The sequence below is a fragment of the Mesoplodon bidens genome (genome assembly GCF_964165515.1).
Source record: "Mesoplodon bidens genome assembly, chromosome: 19".
Taxonomy (NCBI): domain Eukaryota; kingdom Metazoa; phylum Chordata; class Mammalia; order Artiodactyla; family Ziphiidae; genus Mesoplodon; species Mesoplodon bidens.
This window is the reverse complement of record NC_138179.1, coordinates 55,055,499-55,076,369: the sequence shown is the minus strand read 5'-3', so window position 1 is coordinate 55,076,369 and position 20,871 is coordinate 55,055,499. Positions and strand designations below refer to the sequence as shown.

The 20,871-nt window shown below is 49.2% G+C and overlaps 2 protein-coding genes across 2 annotated transcripts; both read left to right on the top strand.

Moving 5' to 3' along the window:
• Positions 1-3,484: 3,484 nt before the first annotated feature.
• On the top strand, positions 3,485-6,618 carry GIP (gastric inhibitory polypeptide; the record flags this gene model as incomplete). The annotated part of the gene is made up of 4 exons (XM_081218919.1): positions 3,485-3,561; positions 4,801-4,947; positions 5,506-5,595; positions 6,336-6,618. The coding sequence occupies 4 exons, from the start codon at positions 3,485-3,487 to the stop codon at positions 6,469-6,471; spliced, it is 450 nt and encodes a 149-aa protein (XP_081075045.1). The 3' UTR covers positions 6,472-6,618.
• Positions 6,619-11,968: 5,350 nt separating this feature from the next.
• Positions 11,969-20,731, top strand: SNF8 (SNF8 subunit of ESCRT-II). The gene is made up of 8 exons (XM_081218594.1): positions 11,969-12,111; positions 12,472-12,522; positions 14,004-14,142; positions 15,281-15,385; positions 16,023-16,095; positions 17,050-17,191; positions 18,140-18,214; positions 19,264-20,731. Exons 1-8 carry the CDS (start codon positions 12,058-12,060, stop codon positions 19,399-19,401), a joined length of 777 nt encoding a protein of 258 aa, XP_081074720.1. The 5' UTR covers positions 11,969-12,057; the 3' UTR covers positions 19,402-20,731.
• Positions 20,732-20,871: the final 140 nt, after the last annotated feature.

Genomic DNA, 20,871 nt, shown 5'->3' with positions numbered 1-20,871 from the left:
GCCCCCAAAGCTCTTCTGCTACTCCAGCTCCCGGGCCGTCTCAGTCCAGATGCCGGGAGGGTCTGGGAAGCAGCACCCTGGGTTCTCCTGCAACAGAACTGCCACCACCCCCTCCTGCGCTGGTTCCCCGGCTTCCCTGGCTCCGCAGACACCCCAACCCCACAGACTTTCTCCACTTCCCTGGTCCATCAGCCTTTGTATCTGGGCTTCCAACCCGTGGGGGGCATTTCCTGCTTCCCCATCCCCTGTGTCCGTCGGATCCCTCACATTCTAGAAATTCTCCTCAGTGGACTGAGGCTGCCCTGCCCCCACCCCTGCACTGCACTGGGCTCCGCACACCAGGGCACTGCCCATCGAGGCATCGACAGGCTGGTTGGGTTGCCAGTTGGGTTTATTGAACTATTTTAAGTCCAGCAGGCCCTTCTGATCCCCAGGAACGTCCCAAGGCCATCTTTCCCATTCCCTGGCCTCCCAATACGCCGTGGGGGGTCGGGGCTGTAGGTTCCCCTGGGAGTCTGGCGTCTTCTCTGATCTCCTTGCCTGGTCCTCCCCACACCTGTCCCTCCCCCAGGACCCAGGCCACATTTCTCCCTACTCTGTCCACTGTTGGGCATGAGAGCCCCAAATCAAAGGGAAACAGGGAAGGGGGCTGCACAGAGGTCACTTCCAAGAGGAAGTGGGCTAGGGCCCAAAAGTGCAGCTGGGCTTCAGCGCATCTCACCCCCAAACAACTCCCCAGAGCACCAGGCAGGGGTTCAGGGCTGCTGGGACCCATCCCAGAACCTCCCTTGACTCTGGTTTGGCATGAGACTTAGGGGTCCCAGGGAACGATGTCCACACTTTTTGGATATGCTGTGCCTCCGGCAGTGGGGCTCAGGTTTCGCACCAACCCTTTTTTTTTTTTTTTTGGCGGTACGCGGGCCTCTCACTGTTGTGGTCTCCCCCGTTGCGGAGCACAGGCTCCGGACGCTCAGGCTCAGCGGCCATGGCTCACGGGCCCAGCCGTTCCGCGGCATGTGGTCCCGGACCGGGGCACGAACCCGTGTGCCCTGCATCGGCAGGCGGACTCTCAACCACTGCGCCACCAGGGAAGCCCTGCACCAACCCTTTTGAGCCCGTTTACTGTGCTGCTCAGCAGGAAGCGGGATCACAAGCAGCCTCCGCACCCTCTTTGGAGGCCAAATCTGAATTGATGTCTAATCTCTGCCCATTGATAGCTAGGAGATGGAATCTGGAGAGCTTGCCCAGAGAGAAGTTTTTCGAGACGGTGGAAAATGGGTGGTGGGTCAGTGAGGTTTCCAGGAAGCAGAGGTGAGTGGCCATCCTAGTCAGCTACCTCTCATCCCACACAAGCACTTAATTTCATGCTGGACCGGCTCCCAGGCTGGGGAGTTGACCTGGAAAGGAAAGTGGCCTTTACTCAGCCCTGCAGCTAACAGGCAGGGCAGGAGCAGGGCTGTTTAGGGTTCAAAGTACCCACAGAGAGTGGAGAGGGAAGAGCCTGGGAAGGAGGCCTTGGGGGTCGGCCAAACGTGCAGGCTGTGCCCCGTCGCTTCCGGACTGAGAGCCCCTGGGGACAGAGCCATGCACTAAGTGCTTGGAGAAAGGCAAAGGGTGCACCTCAAGGAGTCTCCAGTCTGCGGGTCAGACATGGCCCTCAGCCTCAGGAAGCCTCCGTGCAATGGGGCAGACAGCCCTGGTTCCCAGTCCTGACCTGAGGGCCCCGGGTCTGATCGAGGCACAACGCAGCCTCAGAGGCCCCACTCTGATGGCAAAACACAGGGGCACATACGTCTCTCTTACAGGAGAGGAGAGCATTGGAGGAGAGAGGCTTGGACCTCGTAAATCTTTACAGTTAGAGCTGTAGCTGGTCCGCCGTCCTCTGCGTCCCCACGGTGTACACGTGCCTCTTTCCCCCCACTCTGCCTGCCCCTCAGCAGGAAGGCAGCTTGAGGAGAAGTTCTCAGTTCACCAGCTACCACCTGGAAACTCCCATCCTTCATGTTCCCTCAACCCTCTGCTCCGTCACTCTCCCGCCCTTTCCCCAGGCAGCTGGACGCCCCCTAGATATCGAGCTGGAGACACTGCCACATTGACAAAGCCGCGGGCCACTGGGGCCCCTCTCTCTCTGACCCAGGAGTAGTCTAATGTCTAGGGCAGTGCCCCCCACTCCAGTTAGTGCCACCTTACCCAAGCCTGCCCTCACCAAGGGCACCCATCCTTTCTAACCGAGGGCACCTATAAAGGAAGTGGGGGGATACTGAGCTCCCCTGCCCAGAAGGGAGGAGGGGGAAGCAGAAAAAGGGCACTTGAGGTGTCCCCTGCCCACAGGCCCGGCCCAGAGAGCAGCTGGAGATACCCAAATGTTAATTACCAATTAGCGCAGTTCAGGGGGAAAGGGCAACTCTATTACGTGTAAAATGGACTTAATGTGGCAGGAGCTGTGGGATTAATTTCTTGAGATAAGACGCTTTTAGGCTAATCAGTAGGTCTGTGATGTCTGGATATAAAGGAGCCGGGGCAGACTTTCTTGAGACAGGTTCCAAAGAGCCAGAAGGGAGGAGGAGACCCCTGCGCTATCCTTCTTCTGGGAGAGCCGGAAAGGAAGGCTGGTAAGAGAGCAGCCGGGATGGGGGTGGACGTGGACGTGGACAGGACACTGGAGAGGAGGTGGGTCTTGGCACCCCTGAGGTGTTCGGCGCCCTAGCCCCTCCCTTTCTTTTCCCCCCGTGAAAGAAAGAAAAGGTGGGGCTGAGGGTTCCTTTAACACCCAGGTGAGGACGCAGGAAGATCCACACATCTCTAGAGCTAGCTTTGGTGTTCAGGGCATGGGAGGAAGGTTCCTTGCTGTTCTTCGTCTCTGCTGAAGATGCCCTGATGAAACGGGGCTTTGCCCTCGGTAGAAGCGTCGGACATCCCTGAGTGGGGATAGTGAAGGCTGGGGGGTAGGGGTTCTACTCATGGTTTTCACTCAGGCCAAGAGGGCTGCGAAGATTTAGGTGACAGCCAATCTGAGAGCTGGAAGGCTGGCTGGTATGAACTTTGGAGGCTCTGAAGGGAGAATCTTGCCAGTCCACATGCCTGTGATGTCTAGCCACAGGGGCCGGAAGGGGGCTGTCCAGGCACACGGGCCTTCACTGCTTTCTCCTGCCAGGATCGCCCCCCTGCTGCCCTCCTCCCACCCCACTCAGACTCCACCTAAAAGACAAGAAGCAGGTCCACTCTCATCCAGGCTCCATATCCCTTCTAATGTCCCTTCTGACTCTAGTGCCAGCTCCTCCCACCACCCCCAAGGTGTTGCTCTAGCCTCTTAGAAAAGCTCCAACTCCCAGGGCACAGGGCCCCCCAGCTTTCAGACTCCCCACAGGCTCTGCGGCACCAGGAGTGCGCGGCCATATTGCCTGCTTCCTCAGCACAGGGCTTCCACCTCAAGCTGGTCCTTTTCTCTCTTAGCTCAGGAAATAACCATTGGAAGACGGTGGCCATGAAGACCTTCTCTCTGCTGCTGGTGTCCCTGCTCCTGGCATTGGTGCTGGGAGAGAAGGAAGAAGGTCACTCCAGGTTGGGGTGAGAAGGAAGGGGTCAGGTGCCGGGGAGGAGGCTGGGGGGATGACTGGGTTCTATTTTCAAGGGGGAGGTGAGAAAGGGAGGAATCCCAGGCCAAGAAGAAAGATGCTCGACGGAAAAAAACCTTTCAGCCGTCTGAGTGCAGAGTGAGGCTAGAACCAGGGAGTCTTTTTCACGAGCTACTGCTGTAGCTGGAGAGATTGTGCTTGGATCTCTGGAAGGACTTCTCAGTGGTTAAGTGTCTGAAGTAGATGATAGCATCTCCCTTCCACATGAAAGCCTTAACCAGTCATTTATGTGTGCATTTGATCAAATTTTACAGCAGGCTTCCTGTGTGCCAGGCACAAGGGATATACCTGAAGAGTGGTCCACAAATGCCACCTGCCCTTGTGGAGCATATAGGCCCAAGGGGAAAGCAGGCGAAGAACCATCTAGGCAAGCTTCAAACTGTCATGAGCGCTGTGAGGAAAAGGCAGAGAAGATTATGAATGAATATAGCAGGGGGTTCTGTTTGTGTGTTGGGGAGACCAAGAGAGACGTGTCTGAGTAGAGTTAGGGCTTCTCATATGCAAGGACAAGCCGTATGCCCCTGTCCACTTGGCTAAGTTTGAGACGCAGCTGTCACACGTATACAAGGACAGACAACATCATGCAGAAGTTAAACACCAGAGACCTGGACCCAGACTACCTGGGGGTAAACCCTGGATCATACCTACACTGTGTGCTAAGTTAATCTCTCTGCACGGTGGTTTCCTCACTTACCAAAGGGAGATATACATAGTGTCTACCTCCTTGGGGTGGTGTGAGGACTTAGTAAGTGTCTGTATTAAAGGGCTTGTGGAGGACCTGACTCATAGTAAGTGCTGTTATATGAGGGCTCACTATTGTTAGGAAACTGGGAACCAAAGAACTGAATCTGGTGGGGCCAGGGCAAGAGGAGCAAAGGAGAAAACTGTAGCTCAGTCCTTAGGGATGAGGGGGACCCCTGATCTTTGCCCAGAAGCAGAGCCTCAAACACTGAGGATGCTGGAAGTGGGTGCTTGAGCTGAGGATAAAGCCCCAGGGGCTTGATGCATGGACAGGAGGGTGTCTCCATAAAAACTGACTCCCTAGAAATGGGCTGCTTCCTTTCCAAGTATCGGCCTCCTGCTGGTGACCATCATGTACCTTCGCACCCTCTTCTTCTCCTGTGGCATCCTGGTTTCCCTCTCTCTTCCCCTCCCCGCCCCTCAGGTTCCACACTAAGGCCAGTGGCTCCCAACCACGAGGCCCCAGGTACGCCGAAGGCACCTTCATCAGTGACTATAGCATCGCCATGGACAAGATCCGCCAACAAGACTTTGTGAACTGGCTGCTGGCGCAGAAAGGGAAGAAGAGCGAGTGAGTCCCACGTGTCCTTCCCTGCCCCCTGTGCCCTCGTGTGATGCACAAGGCCACATGGCACCTTTCGCTTAGCTGCTGCTGGGGAGCTGGACCGCATGGCGGCCCTGCCTGGGACCCTGGCTCAGGCAGCAGTCTGGTCAGAGGGTGGGGCAGGATTTGAGCAATTTTCCAATCCTTTTCTTCTAAGAGGAGGGGTCGGGAAGATGTATGGGACTCACAGAGGATCCCCGGGGGGCTGGACGAACCAGGGGAGCTGAATTGCTGCCAATGACTCTGCTCGGTGGTGGCAGCTTCAGACTCTGGAAACAGGATAAACTGCTTTCATCGCTCTTCTCTATGCAACATCGTCTCCCCTGCCCTCACTGTTTGGCCAGCGTGGTAGCTTCTGAAAAGCTTGTCACTGATCGCTGAAGACAAGCAGTGGGGAGGCTGAGGAGAGAAGGAGGAACCCTCTGCTCCTGGGGTTGAGGTACCAAAAGATGGGAGCTTCTTTGGGCTGGAGAACATCTGGAGTCCCCCCTGGCCCCACCCACTCCCTAATCTTTATTTTACCAGCTGGAAACACAACATCACCCAGAGGGAGGCCCGGGCCCCAGAGCTGACCCATCAATCTAACAGGAAGGAGGAGGCAAGGGAGCAGCAGGGGTGAGTCAGCCCACAGGGGAAGGGGTCGGGGGGGGGGGGCCTCTTGACCCCACCTCATTGTTCCCTCTCCAGGACTCCAGAGCAGGGCTAGGCTCCAGATAAGCATCCCCTTCCACTCAGAGTTCAAAGAGGGGTCTTCACAGAACTCCTGGAGGACAGCCCAAGCCTAAGGGAAAGCCTGGGAGGAATGGGGGTGGGGGTCCTGGGAGGGAATCTGGGGCCAGAGTTTCTAAGGCTGATGACTTAGTGTGCAGAGTCACCAAGTCCAGGAGTGGGGCACAAAAGAGACCTCGGAAACTGGCTTCTCCACTTCTGCCTGCCAAACTTCAGGAAGGCTTTTGTGAAACTGGGACCCTCTGAGGGCCAGTCCCCTGAAATCAGTTACCCCGCCTCTGTAGGAAGCTGAGGAATTGATGACACAGATCCGTCTAAAGAGTGAATATTCCCAAAGTAATCTCTGGGGGTTTTCGAATGCACTCTGGGACACGTGGAGAGGTGGATGGGTGGGATGTCTCCCACCAGAATTGTTTGTCTTTGCTTGTATGGAAGAGCCTATATTCCCTGGCCGACAGGTCTGGGTGGAGCTTTGAAAGCTGAGACAACTGAGAGGCAGCTGTGTTGACTCGTACACCCCACCCCCACCCCACCTTGTCCCACCACGTTGGAGTCCCAGGTCCGGTATTTACTCTCTGGGTGGTGCCCAGGCTAAAGGTGCCTGCCTGAGGCTTTCTCCTTTGTAGCTCCCTACCCAAGAACCCCAGTGATGACGGTTTGCTAAAGGATTTACTGATTCGAGAGCTGCTGTCCTGGATAGTGGATCAGATGGAGCTCTGCAGGCTCAGGTGGGAGTTTGGTAGCTTTGGGCATCTTGAGTAGTGGTTGTGAGCTTGCACTCTGGGGTCAGACATGGGTTCAGATCTTCACCTCAACACATGCTGACAAATTACTTAGACTCTCTGAACCTTGGGGTTTTTGTGAAAATTGGGGCTACTTAAACCACTTCATGGGATTTGGTGGGGTTTAAATAAGATAATTCAAGGAAAAGGCTGAAATCAACATCTGCAGAGTACTAAGAGTTTGGTAACCTTGACAGCTATTAGTACCACTTGCACTTCTTCCTCAATTTCCTCCAGGTGAGATGCTGCTCTCACCTGCCCTACCCACCCGAGCCCATCCCAACCTTAGCTTTTCCTTGGTACCGTTGTGCCATGGCACCTTCTCAGTGATGGAACCCCTAGAGTTGGAGGCATGTTGCCCTTCTCTGTAGCTGCTGCTGGTCTCAATAGTCCTCAAATCCTCCTCCTAAGCTAGGAAGTCTTTCAGTCTATTATGTCTCAGAAGCAAGGGATGGCTCAATACCACGGAGAGATCCACCCACCCGAATGGTGAGACAGGACACTCATTTAAGATGCAGACACCGAGGCACAGACACCAAAACAAATTCAGACGTCGGTGCTGGGCAGCTGAGGGACTGAGGGAACAAATCTGGGATGGCTTCCTGTAAGAGGGTTAGAAGGAAGAGGGGCATGTGACCTGAACAATGGAGAAGAGAGTATGAGAAAATCTCCACGGGAAAGTGGGTAACAGTCTCTGTGCTTTTTGGAATTATTTTGATTACTTATAATTAGAGAGGTAATTTGGAGGTAGGAGTTGAACTATGGCTGGGTGCCAGGATACGTTGACTTTGCTGCCTTTAAGCCGATACTGAGCCTCCTCTCCACTGCTCCACTCCTCTCTCCACTCTGCACAGGTTCCAGTGACTCTGACCAAACCCAGCTCAGAACTGGACTCTGTCCTTCACTTACTCAGCTCCTGCCTCAGCTCCACCCCAGGATACCCCAAAGAAACCAAACTGAGTTCAAGCTGAAATAAATCTTTGTGGCCATTGTCAAAACACATTCACGTGTCTACTGAGCACTAACTGTACATTTGTCTTCGTGTGTGCACCACCCACTGAAAAGGAGATATGGCTCTTACCCATCTGCTAAGTCATCTATTGTTTCCACGAACACTTATTGGAAACTTAACACAGGCAGAGACTGTGCTGAGCACTGGGTATACAGCAATCATGGAAACAGACACAATCCTTGTCCCCAAGGGGTTTATAGTCTAGTGGTGGAGACAGACTTTAATCTTTAAACATGCAAACACATTAATAATTACATAACATGCAGAGTTACGTGGAGAAACACTAGGGAGTGTGAGAGGACATAAAGCCTCATCTAGATGGAGTGGGTGGTCAGGAGGGCCTCTCTGAGAAAATGACGTTTAAGCTGAGGGAGATTTGAAGGATCAAATGGCCAAAGGGTGACGGGAGCCTTAATAAATATTAGCCAGTGCTATTGTTGCACAGCAAAATGGGCAACAGTGAGAACGGCACAAGTAGACGGGCAGGTGGGCAGAGGCGGGGTCTCAAAGGCCATGTTAAAGCTTTGAGAGTTTATCCTCAGCGCAAGGACAAGTACGTGAAGGATTTTAAGCAGGGGCAGGTCAGAGAAGATCTATTTGCATCCCCGAACAATCACACTGATGATGGTGAGAATTAGATTGAGGTGAAGAGGGATGAATGTGGAAGAGGCTCATACGGGATTCCAGATTTCACACGAGGGAGTTGCCAGTGAAGGTGGAGGGAAGTGGGAGAACTCAGTTTGTCCGAAAGTCAACACCTCTTTCTTCCGGTGTTTAAATGTGTTTCCACCTCGGCATGCCGCCTTCTCCCAGTGCCCTGCATCCACAGAAGGCAAGGCTGTCTCTCTTTCCCGCTGAGTTTAGGTTACCTTTGCCTAATGTCCCCTCTTCTTCCCTTGATCTAGTCATATTTTAGCATACTAGAGCCAAGCACACCTAGATGCAAATCACTCTCTAGGTGTGTGACTTGGCAAGTTAGTTCCTCTCTCTCTGAAGCTCAGTTTGCTGTCTGGAAAAGATTAAAAAGTACTCACTTCATAGGGTTGAAGTATTTTAAAATAATGCCTGGCCCAAAGTAAGTGGTCAATAAAAGTTAACTTTTGTTATTATCATTCACACACTTAAACCTCAGTTTAAAAACACTGGGGTTAGTTGAAAATCAGGGAGTGGCAAACTGGATTGGCTGAATGGCTGGGCCAGTAACCTAAATAAGTAAAGTGGGGAGTGTGTAAAATAAGGGGAAGGATTGGGACTGTGAAAACGGAAAAGAGGGGCTTCCCTGGTGGCGCAGTGGTTGAGAGTCCGCCTGCCGATGCAGGGGACACGGGTTCGTGCCCCGGTCCGGGAAGATCCCACGTGCCGCGGAGGGGCTGGGCCCGTGAGCCATGGCCGATAGGCCTGCACGTCCGGAGCCTGTGCTCCGCAACGGGAGAGGCCACAACAGTGAGAGGCCTACGTACCACAAAAAAAAAAAAAAAGGGAAAGAAATGTGCCCCTAAAGGTATTCTGATGACCAAACAAAACTCTTTGGAGAACTGAATTTGCCTGAGGGCTGCCAGTTTGCAATCTCTTCCAGTTCTTAACATTTTGGGCTTCCTCTCCTCTAAACTCCTAGAGTTCTAAGAGTGTGTACCACACAATTTAGAGCATGCCTTTGCTCAGAGGTTATATTTTAGTGATTCTCCGTGATAGAACTGATTGTATTGGGGACGAGTTCACATCTGTATTTCTGTAGTCTTGGGTGTCTCTGTGAATCAGTGAATCTGAAAGTGTTATTTAAAAAAATGTTGTACAACTGTCTTACTATGGGCCAGGCATTAGAGCTCAGTACATTCGAGACGCCACTTTTTCCCCCAACTTTTGGTTTTTTATTCTTTTTTTTTGGCTTTTATTCAGATTTGTAAACATCATTTTTAAAAGGTTATGGTGATCTCATTTAAAGCCTCATCACTGTCCTTCGAGGTAATGGTAGCATCATAGCTGTCAACCGTGCACTACACTGCCTCCCTGAGGCAGAGGATTAAAGCCCGTGCTCTTAGCCACTCTGCCATAAGGCCAATGACTCACTAGTCACTTAAAGCAACTGAGAGCATCTGTGACGGTCACATTCAGTGGTGCACTGGGGCAGAGTGCTTCTGAGAGCCATTGTGAGATTGTCAGGAATTCTGTGAACAGGCTGTAAAACCATCCATAGCTTGAAACAATAGCTCCAAAGGCTGTGGTCAGAGTATTTACACTATGGAAATTGGCAAATGATATAAACCAGAGCACCGCCCTCCCAACCTGGGGAGGTGATTGTTAAACATTTATCAGCACATTACTGGTCAGCATACTTTCTCTTAAATTATAGAGGAGAACAAATGTGTCTGAAGAAGGGAATGAACATGTCTGCTTGAGGGTGGCAACAAAGTTTATCAAGGGTCAATGTGTACATCAGGGAGTATGTATGTGTGCATTTGAGGGTCTGAATAGTTAAATCTGAAGTCATGAGTGTGAGTGAGGGATCAGTGTGTATACCTTAAAGAGTCATACAATGTGAGTCAAAGAGGGAGAAACGAGGCAAGTGTGTCTAGATGGTGTCAGTGGGCACCTAAGGGATGGAGTTTTTGTGTTAGGGAGTGGTGTTGTAAGAATATGAAAATATGAGGTCAGTGTGTGCATACATGAGGCTAATGTGTTTTTCATAGGGTATAATGGAGGAAGTCAGTGTGTATGAGAGGGTGTCAAATGTATGTGTTGGGAGGGGACAAATCGGTGTCTCAGAAAGTAAGTTTGTGTTTAAGGGGGCTTATGTTATCTGAGTTTAGTGTCTGAGGGTATGTATCGGAGTGAATCTGAAGGTAGGACTACAATAGCCTAAATAATTGTTTCAGCCTTGGTCGTTCTTTCAAAATACAGAAAAACACAAATAACAGTGCTAAATATTTTTAGCAAGATAGAGCATTATTTCTCTTTCTCGTAAACATCCAGAAGCAGGCAGCCTAGAGCTGGTGTGACAGCTTGCTCCATGAAATCCTCAGGGACCCAGACTCATTGGCTCATAGCCCCACCATCCCTCAAGGCCCAAAATGGCAACTAAATATCCTGCCACCGATCTCTCTGCTCCTATCCTTTTTATTTTAATTTTTTAGGTTGCATGGTGCAGCATGCAGGATCTTAGTTCACCCACCAGGGATCGAACTCCTTCTCCCACCCCCACCCCCCTGCCCCCTGCCACATTGGGAGCATGGGGTCTTAACCACTGGACTGCGAGGGAAGTCCCTGCTCCCATCCTCTTTTTATCCTTTTACTTGAAACCTCTCTGGTAACATTATTCACATCCATGGTTTTGCCTTGATCTGGAGCCCAGTTCTTTCCGTAGAACTTCATACCGGTACATCTGAATGACAACTGGCCATCTCCCCTGGGACGTCCCACAGACCTCAATTTCAACATTTTCAAAACCACTCTTATTTCCTCAGCTTCATCCTGTGGTCTCTTCCTACCCCTCTCTCTGAATGGCACCACGCAGTTGCCCAAGCCAGCACACTGAACACCCTGCGAACTTTCCCCACCCACTCTGCCCCATCGCATCAGTTTTACCATCCCACCTTCTTACTTTGTCCGGAATCTGTCGCATTCTCTCTATTCTTACCGCCACCATCTTAGTTCTGGCCCTCATCACTTCTACTTCGGATTGCTGCAACTGACTTAAAATTAAATCTAGGTTGCCACTAATTTTCCTATAACAAAATTTTGATATTATTACTCCCTGACTTAAACCTCCCTTGGCTCCTTTTTTGTAAGACTCAATAATGCTGTGGAAATCACCTATGGAACTTCCTAAACACACAGATAACTGATTCCACCCCAGACCTGATGAATAACAAACATAGCTGATACTTATTTATGTGCCAGGCATTGCACTAAATGCTTTGTTATATATTTTCTGGCTTAATTCTCACAATGACTTCATGAGTAGGTATTACTCTTTCTCAACTGTGGAAAATGAAACACAAAGAGATTAAGGAATTTGCCTTAAGTTACTGGACCATACGTAGTGGAAGTGAGCTATGGAACCAGGTAAACTAATTCCAGAGTCCAACTTCTTAACTGTAAGGCCCTCCCCAGTCAGAAGCTCTACGTGTGATTCCAAAAGGCAAGCTCCATTAGCGTAGAACGGATCGTTTTATGTTTAATATGGAACGGGGAGCTCGGAGCCCCACTCAGCGCGTAGCACGCAACAGACGGCCAGTGAGCAGCGGCGGACCTTCACTTGCAGGCTGGGGTGGCGGTGGGGGAAGTCGCATGAAATCGAGAGGGTCCGAGGCGTCCACCTGGGTGGGGAGCACTGGGCCGCAAACAGTTTTGCGGACCCTGGCTGGAGCACGAGGCGGGGCCGCCGGGCCCCTGGCGGTGGGGGAGTTCAGCCCCGCGGCCGGAAGTCTGGGCGTAGCTTCCGGCGCGCGGAGATGACGTACAGCTTGCGCATCCGCGTTGGGGAGCTGGTGGAGGATCCCGGGACGCGGAGACCCGGGGTCCCGGTAGCGGGGCGGCCCGCGGGCCACGGTGGGGATGCACCGCCGCGGAGTGGGAGCCGGCGCCATCGCCAAGAAGAAGCTTGCGGAGGTGAGGGGAAGGAGGCGGGCCCTACGGTCACTGCAGACCCGCGAGAGACAGAAGTCTCTCCGCGCAGAGCTCTGTACCCTCAAATCGCCTCCCAACAGAATCTGACGCGGGTTTCTCGGTCCCGGGGAATTGAGTTTCTCCAGCTTCCGGTGGACTGGAATGTCAGCATCCCTAGATCCATCAGCCCTTTCCCCCACTTCCCCCAACTTGACTACAGACGAGTCGTCTATTTTACTTCCTCACCTCCTCTCCCTAAGGAAAACCATTTGCGAGACCCTCTTAATACTTCTGCGGAGGCAGTACAAGTGGGAGCCCCCAGCACCCACTCGCTCAACTCATCCTGGTCTATTTGTCTGACAGGCCAAGTATAAGGAACGAGGGACTGTCTTGGCTGAGGACCAGCTGGCCCAGGTGAGTGGGATGGAGGGCTCCAGGCAGCAAGGGAGATCCGACAAGGCTGGGCAGGACACCTTTGATATAAACCAGACTATTTGGATCGAACTAAAAATAGGGCATTTGGCGAATACCAATTTCTGGGCTGCTCAGATCATTTAGGTGACTTGCTGATAACAATGATAGCTAACATCTTTGAGTGATTACCTACTTGTAGCGTCCCAGGCACATGTCCATTTTCTTTACATACACTGTCTTGTTCATTCCTCCTGACGATCCTATCAGGAAGGAACTCTGTTCTTCGCACTTTCGAATTGAGGGCGCTGAGGTGTTAAGCGCTTTATCCAAGGTTACATGGGTAGTAAGTGGTGAAGTTGTTTGATTTAGGTCTTTTGGGTTTTTACTTTAAATGCCTAAGAATAACATGAAAATATTGCCTAACCTGTGGCACCCACCACCATCACATCTAGGTGCATACCAGAAGTGTGTGTCAGTGATGGGGGTGTGGCTCCTGCAGTTTCCTTCTCTAACACTTCCCTTTTCTGTACATGCCCTGTTGTTTACTCAGTTATTTTGCCTGGTGAAGAAGAGAAGGAGGCAGTGAGGCAGGGAAATGGGCCCTTGAACTGAGGAAAATAAGTAGACACAGGGTGTGCTGTTCAAAAGCTCCCACTCAGGGGAGATAACATGCAGGAATCAACTGGAAATGGTGATTATAATAATGTGTAAATTTCTAATATGTTGGAAATGAGGAGATGCTGGGCCAGGAGTGGTTATTCTTGGTAGGTTGAAGATAGGTTGTTAATTAGGGAAAGAGAAGGAGTAATGCAAATGGGAAGTCAGAATATCCCCAAACCAAAAGTATTTAGCTTTAGAATGTACTCTGGTAGAGCCACATCCCTTCCTCAGAGATTCTTTATCTACGGTTATCCCCAAGGAGGTCCTTGACTCAGAGATTAAAACAACACACCTAATTCATGCCAGGCTTCCTTTCTCTCCTATCTAGCCTTTCTGTCAGTGGCTGAAGATTTCCCACCATGTGAATGCTACAAAATTATTAGGTGCATCTTCAATTAATTAATTTCATTAGATTAAAAAAATTTTATTTTATATTTGAGGATAGTTGATTTACAATGTTGGGTTGGTTTCAGGTGTACAGCAAAGTGATTCAGTTATACATATACATATGTCTGTTCTTTTTCAGATTCTTTTCCCATATAGGTTATTACAGAATATTGAGTAGAGTTCCCTGTGCTATGCAATAGGTCCTTGTTGATTGCACCTTCAATTTAATAACATTTTTTTCTTCTGGGAAAAAGAAAAGCACTTACAACTAGCGAAATATAATTAATGCTGTTGTATGTTATATAATGAGAGTTGCTAAGAGAGTAAACCCTGAGAGTTCTCAGCACAAGGAAAAAAATTTTTTTTCTATTACTTTAATTTTGTATTTTGTGATGAAGGAAGTTCGCTAAACTTAACTGTGATCCATCCTGCAGATGTCGAAGCAGTTGGACATGTTCAAGACCAACCTGGAAGAATTTGCCAGCAAGCACAAGCAGGAGATCCGGAAGAACCCTGAGTTCCGGGTGCAGTTCCAGGACATGTGTGCTACCATTGGGGTGGATCCTCTGGCCTGTAAGGAGTTGTCTGTAGGGGTCCAGTGTTCTTCTAGGGTTGCTAAGGGACAAAGCTCACCTAGTTGTCGTCATTACTGTTGGGGCGTCTTCTATAAGGGCCCACAGGGAGATCCAGAGGATGTTGTCTTCAGGGAATCCCTAGCAGGATGGCTGAATATCCAGTTTGATGGGAAAGATGGAGAGGTTGGAGTGCAGGCTGAGTAGCCAGTGTACGTGATCTTCCCTGGAATGCTCTGCTGTGGAATTTTTTATGACTGTTTTTCCCTTTGTTAAAAAAAATATGTTTTGGGCTTCCCTGGTGGTGCAGTGGTTGAGAGTCCGCCTGCGATGCAGGGGATGCGGGTTCGTGCCCCGGTCTGGGAAGATCCCACATGCCGCGAAGCAGCTGGGCCCGTGAGCCACGGCTGCTGAGCCTGCGTGTCCGGAGCCTGTGCTCCGCAAGGGGAGAGGCCACAACAGCGAGAGGCCTGCGTACCGCAAAAAAAAAAGAAAGAAAAAAGAGAAGGTTTTGATAAAAGTAGCATGTATTCAGGCAGTCAGTCAACAAAGGAGAAAAAAGAAAATGAGAAAGTGGAAGTCTTCTGACCCTGCCCGTAATTGCAGAGATAAAGTACCGTTAACAGTTTAAGGTATATCTTTCTAGACACCTTCATCATATTTATAAACTATTTTTAAAAAATATATGGGATTATGCTGTAATTATTACTCTGTAACTTGCATTTTTTTACTCAATAAAATAGCTTCAGTGGACTTCTGAATGCCAGGTCTGCATATTCTTTTTCTTAGCCTGTCTAGACCATATGTCCCATTATATTTCACTGCATGCTTTGGGAAAGGAAACTCACTTTTACAGTATCCTGAGCCAGAGTTAGCAGCCAAATAGATTGCCCACCTTTAGAACTGTCTGAACCAGTTGTTTCGTAGGAATTACCAAGAGTCAGGTTGTGTTGGGGATCCTGAGTTGTAAGTGGAGCAGAAGGACGTACGGCTGGGCAGAGAAGACGCCCCATAGAATAGGTGTATTTTGTTAAGTATATGGGCTGCTGAAGCAAGCACTAGAATAGATGTTTTAATCCAGCTTTGAAAGAAAAGATGTAACTATTGAATAACCTAGCTTTTGTTTTTCTGTCTTTTAGCTGGAAAAGGATTTTGGTCTGAGATGCTAGGCGTGGGAGACTTCTATTACGAGCTGGGTGTCCAGATTATCGAAGTGTGCCTGGCCCTGAAACACCGGAATGGAGGTGAGGGGGGCTGGGTCCTGTGGACTGGGCTTTGGGCTTCTCTGAGAGGGAAGAAATCGTGAGAGATGATCTTTCCTATCCTGCAGTCTGCAGGCCAGTAAGGTCTTGAGAAGCTGTTAGGTCCTGAGAAGTATCTTAGTGCTTCATGATGTGAATCCACGACCGGTGTCCATGGCCAAGGGTAAACCTGAATGATTATCTCTATTCTCCAAAGGTCTTTGGCCAGGAAGGCTTGGCTCCTAGTTGTTACAGAACATATAGGCAGGTAGGAAATAGGCCTTTTTCCCTGATAGATGATGTGTCTGGGTTATGATTTTCTCATTAGTAACTGTAGGCCTGCCCTGCTTCTCCAAGGTGTGGTGATGCCAGCGGAGTCTCTGTGCTCCCCAGAATGTTACCTTTAAAACGATCATCCAGTGGTATCATCTTAATAAGCACACTGAATGGTCTGTGTTGAAGTTAAGAAATAAAACTTAAACCTAGTTAGAAATCATTGGCTATAGACAGAAATCATTGGCTGTAGACACAGCCTTGGTGTCAAGAGAGCATTTACAGTTTTTCAGAGATACCACCTTTTTTTTTTTTTTAAAGTCATAAAGATAATCCTTCAACTGCTTTCTGTCCCCCTCTCCAATAGGTCTGATAACTCTGGAGGAACTACATCAACAGGTGTTAAAAGGAAGGGGCAAATTCGCCCAGGATGTCAGCCAGTAGGTTTTGCCTTCCAACCCCTTGGAGTATAGAAAGGTCTTTAAAAAAGGTGGAAATCTTTTCTCCTTACCACTCGTTCGTCTAGGCTAGTTTAGGAATCATTTTTATTCCTCTTCATGATCAGAAGAAATGTTTTTATTTTAGAAATCTATATAAAAATACAAAAAACAACCCATTATTTCTCAACTGAGATATTACAACTGTTAAAAGTTTTGGTAGATTTCCTTCTAAGCGTTTTTTTCATGCATAAAAATAATGTGGGTGTGTGTATACACTTTTTTCTTCTTCTTTTTAAACATACTTGGGGCTGTATATACTGTTGACATTATTTGTGGTCAAGGAGACTAGGGCAGGCACTGAGAAAGGCTGGGGAAAGGAGTTGGGCTCAGAAGATGGGGTGTAAATTGACCTGGTTCACTAGCCTTTGTGTGACTCCAATTTGAGAAAAGGTAAAAAAGACTCTCAGTATGTGGGCTGGATGTGTGGTCTACACATTATCTTGTGGGTTTTCTTTAATTTCAGTTAGTTGTCAACTAAGAAATCAAAATCTGGCACTACTGGACCTGAATTTCCAAATGGCAGTAATCAGCTGGGTTGCCCCTTTCAAATGGATAAGCATTCTCTATTTTGCCATAGTTTTACACTACTCCCTATTGTCTCTTAAGTTCAGCTCACTTACTCACATTTCCTGATGGGCTCCTGGAAGCATATCTTTTACCTCTGTCTGGTATTGGAATGGGTTGCTAAGTGGAGACCCTGACTCCTATACCATTTCCCTGGAACGTCCAAGCACCATTTGGTGCACTTTGACCCTGCCTTTTTACTGATGTAGTTAAATGTTGTGCAGCCTTTTGAGTCTTCAGTCAGGGTATCCTGCCCAGGGCAGAGCTGAAACTGCATTGTTGCTAGGTCTGGTCTGCCAAGGGTCTTTAAGCAGCTCTTCCTCACCTCAGAGACGACCTGATCAGGGCCATCAAGAAGCTAAAGGCACTGGGCACTGGCTTCGGCATCATCCCTGTGGGCGGCACTTACCTCATTCAGTCTGTTCCAGCTGAGCTTAATATGGATCACACTGTGGTGCTGCAACTGGCAGAGGTACTGGTGGGCCTTCTGAGAGAGGGGGAGCGGGAGGGAGGGAGTGTGCGTGTGTGTGCGTGCGTGCACGCGCGCATGTGCATGTATGGGCAGTCTGGGAGGGGATTTTCTGATCTCCTCCCCTCCATCACTCAGGTCTTTTGCTGAAACTGTCTAATGGATGCACTACTCAGACCTGTGCTTATTTAGCAGACGTTTATTGAGCAGCTACAGTGCAAAGCACTGGGCCAGGCTGTAGGAGCATATAAAGATGGGTACCATATAGTTCCTGCTCTCAAGGAGCTTACAGTCTAGTGTAGACAGACATGCAGACAACTAACTGAATTTCCTTGGTGGACAGATTTTTTGATGTCTTCATAAAACTACTTTATGGATTCTTTGAAAAAATGTTTAATCTTGTTTGCCATCCTCCTGTTCCTCAGCAGTGCCTTAAGCTGTATCATCTTCCTCGAAATCCTTATCATATATTTAGGGAAGACATGTTCAGTTTTCTCAATTCTGTAATGTAGAACAGAACTAAGCGAGGGAGGGGGCTTTTCCGGATTGGGGGATGGTTCGGGTGAGGCGGGACTAGGGCTCAATACTTACATAGTTTAGATCATGAACAGTTTATGACGATCACCTTTCCTTCCTATCAGTTCATCATTCTGAATCTCTCCTCGTCATACTTTAGAGTTCTCTGATAAAGTCTACATTACTACTTTAGTACCAGGGACTCGACTCTACTTTGTAAGACTGGACCCCTCAACCTAAGCCTCTGTCATCCTGAAGGTCACTTCTCTCTTGCTCTCTACTGGGCCCTCGAAACAGTCTTCGGTGCTCTCTTAGGCTTCACCCAAGGGCAGTTCCCCCTCCTGCCTGGGTACATTAATCGTCCCCGGGCAGATGCTGGATTCTGAGGGAAAGCACACTCTTCACTGACGCAGTCCCCATTCCTCCTTCCTTCAGAAAAATGGCTATGTGACTGTCAGTGACATCAAAGCCAGTCTTAAATGGGAGACGGAGCGAGCGCGGCAAGTGCTGGTATGTGACTTTTGGAATGGCCCAGAAAAGATGGGCCCCAGATGGGGGGAGGTGGGTAGACAGGTACCACACAGGCGAGAGCTTTGGCCTCTCTCTCTCTCTGCTGACTTCTTGCCTGGAAGGCTGCTGCCGTCACACCAGAAGTAACCCCGGCATTTCTCTGACGATGGCACTGAGAGGTAGAACTCACAAGGGCAGGCTTCCAGCCCTGGCACGTGGGTCCAGCCAGGCTGCCACTGCCACTGGGGAGTCACCAACGCCTCTCTCTGCTGACCTGTAAAGCCTGGTCAGATGGATAACGTGGCTTGTACTGGAAGTAACACTGTTAGTACAGAGTGAAGGGAATTATTAACTACTGATGATAACTACATTGCTATAATTATATACTATTATAGTGCATTTTACATGTAGTTTTATATATACACATTTCATGGTACTAATGAAAGACTGATGTTGTGAAGAGGGAGTGGCAGGAACACGAAGGAACCCTGGCTTTCAGTACCTTCCTCCTTACCCAGGCAGTTGAACTACAGACCTGACTTCATCTGTGAAGTGGGGATAACAAACGTTTAATGACATTGGGTAGAACCAGCCCATCTGGAGCACACTTCCAGCTGTAGGAACTCTGAGTCCATTCTAATCCTAATATGGTTTTTCCATTAACTTTTCCAAAAAGGTTTCCCCCTAGCTGTGTGTTACTCCGTAAGTTAACTGGAAGGTACCGACCTCCATTCTGTTTTAGGGAACGGAGTTGGTGATTTGCTCAGAGCCATATGGCACATATTTCTGTAGCCTTTCCTTCCACAACGTCCCACTTTGTCGTCATCCTCTTTTCCAGCAGCACAGATTAAGCAACTTGGTGGCATTTCTCACCCCTCAGGCGAAGATCTGGGCTAAACAAATCCTTCTAGTTTGGCTGTGTAAATATGTGAAGGCACTCTTGTAGATTTAATTTGAAAACCCCACTGAAGCCAAGATAGGTTTGAGGATTATCTACCCTACATGATGTAAACTCCCCTTTCTTAATTGACTTTTCCTTTTTCTGCCAGGAACACCTGCTGAAGGAAGGGCTGGCTTGGCTGGACCTGCAGGCCCCAGGGGAGGCCCACTACTGGCTGCCGGCTCTCTTCACTGACCTCTACTCCCAGGAGATTACAGCTGAGGAGGCCAGAGAAGCCCTCCCCTGACTGGGAATGCGGAAGGGGGCACAGCGGCAGGCAGGGAGAAGAGGGAGGAGCTGGTGGTGAATAAAACCTCGACAACTTTGTTTTAAAAAAGAGCCAAAAAAACCCAAAAAATTTCCAATTTTTTTCTTCCCCCAGTATTCTTCACCCATTACTTTTTTTAAAAAGTGCCTTCACGTTGCATCTTTATTGGAGAAAACCTTTTTTATCCGCTAAGGATAACCTGAGTTACACAGATAACAGTGAACATGTATAAAATGACTTGCACAGGTCATCTACAAGTTCATGGTAGAGCTGGGCCTAGAATGAAGGCCTTCTGTCTCCTGGCTAGACAGTCTGGTTTCTGTGGCCCCGAGACATAAATTATAGCCTCTGTTAATTCAAACCCCTTCCTCATAAAATGCTCTCTATCTCAAACGAGCAGAGACCCTGACGGACCAGTAAATAGTCACGCTTTCGGTCTCTTCCAGCTTCCTTTGTAGAGGTTCCAGGTTATGGCAGCAAACTCAGCTATGAGTATGAAGGAAATAGAGGTCAATGTTAAATGGTGGTTACAGAAAAGAAAGTTTAATTTGAGGGGAATTAACCAATGGCGGATGCAGTATTTCTCAGGTTCCTTACTACCGTTTCCTCCTACAGTGATCACCAGGTCATCCCTCTAACCTTAGGGGTGGGAAAGGGAATCATTTATTGAACACCTACCAGACACCCAGTTTTATATACACCTCGTATAGTCCTCACAACCTTAAAAGTTAAATAGGTGTCCTTAACTTTGGCAGGTGAGGAATCTATTGACCAGAGGCCACCACGTTAAGCAGAGCCAAAGCTAGAGCCTAGGCCCACTAGCCCCCCCGGGCCCACGCCTTCCTGTACGCAGCTTTGCGTGGCACAGGTTGGCAGGACATTTTGTGTATAATTTCTTCCGACACACATGGTCAGCCAAGAGGAAAAGCCTCTGTACCAGAAAGCAAGAGCCTTCTACAGCAAGTAGAGAAGGTGGTGGTGAGCTGGGAGGCCAGCATTAAGCCCCGTCTTCATGGTCTGAATTCTGAATTCCTAACAAGGGGTAGTTTGGTATCAGAAAACTGAAAACCCAATGGTTTGGACTATCCATACGAAGACACCTTTCCCTTAGCAAGGGGATATATAACCTGAGCCCATCTCTACCTCTGCCTGTCCTCGAGGACAAGCTCACTTCCTGAGCAGGTATTTCTTTCGAAGCAGCCGAGGCCAAGATGGCATTCCTCTCCTTGACTGCCAAAGTTACATACAGCCTCAAAAAAAGGGCCCTATTTCTTAACGATGGGAACTTTGGCCACCAGTAGTCCTGCTTCCACCCACACCGTGGAACCCAAGTTGTTGGCTTCCACTGAGCACTATCTTTATCCCTGACAGTTTCAGGCCTAGGTGAGAGGTGTGACTGTCAAAACAATCCCGTTCTTCCTTTTACACAAACCCTCCCACACCCATAGG

Bases quoted from the DNA above. Each gene is read 5' to 3' on its own strand.
- SNF8 (XM_081218594.1), top strand. From the start codon at position 12,058: ATGCACCGCCGCGGAGTGGGAGCCGGCGCCATCGCCAAGAAGAAGCTT. The intron at 12,523-14,003 runs GTGAGTGGGATG...TCCATCCTGCAG, and splicing joins CTGAGGACCAGCTGGCCCAG to ATGTCGAAGCAGTTGGACAT. The intron at 15,386-16,022 runs GTGAGGGGGGCT...CCTCTCCAATAG, and splicing joins CCTGAAACACCGGAATGGAG to GTCTGATAACTCTGGAGGAA.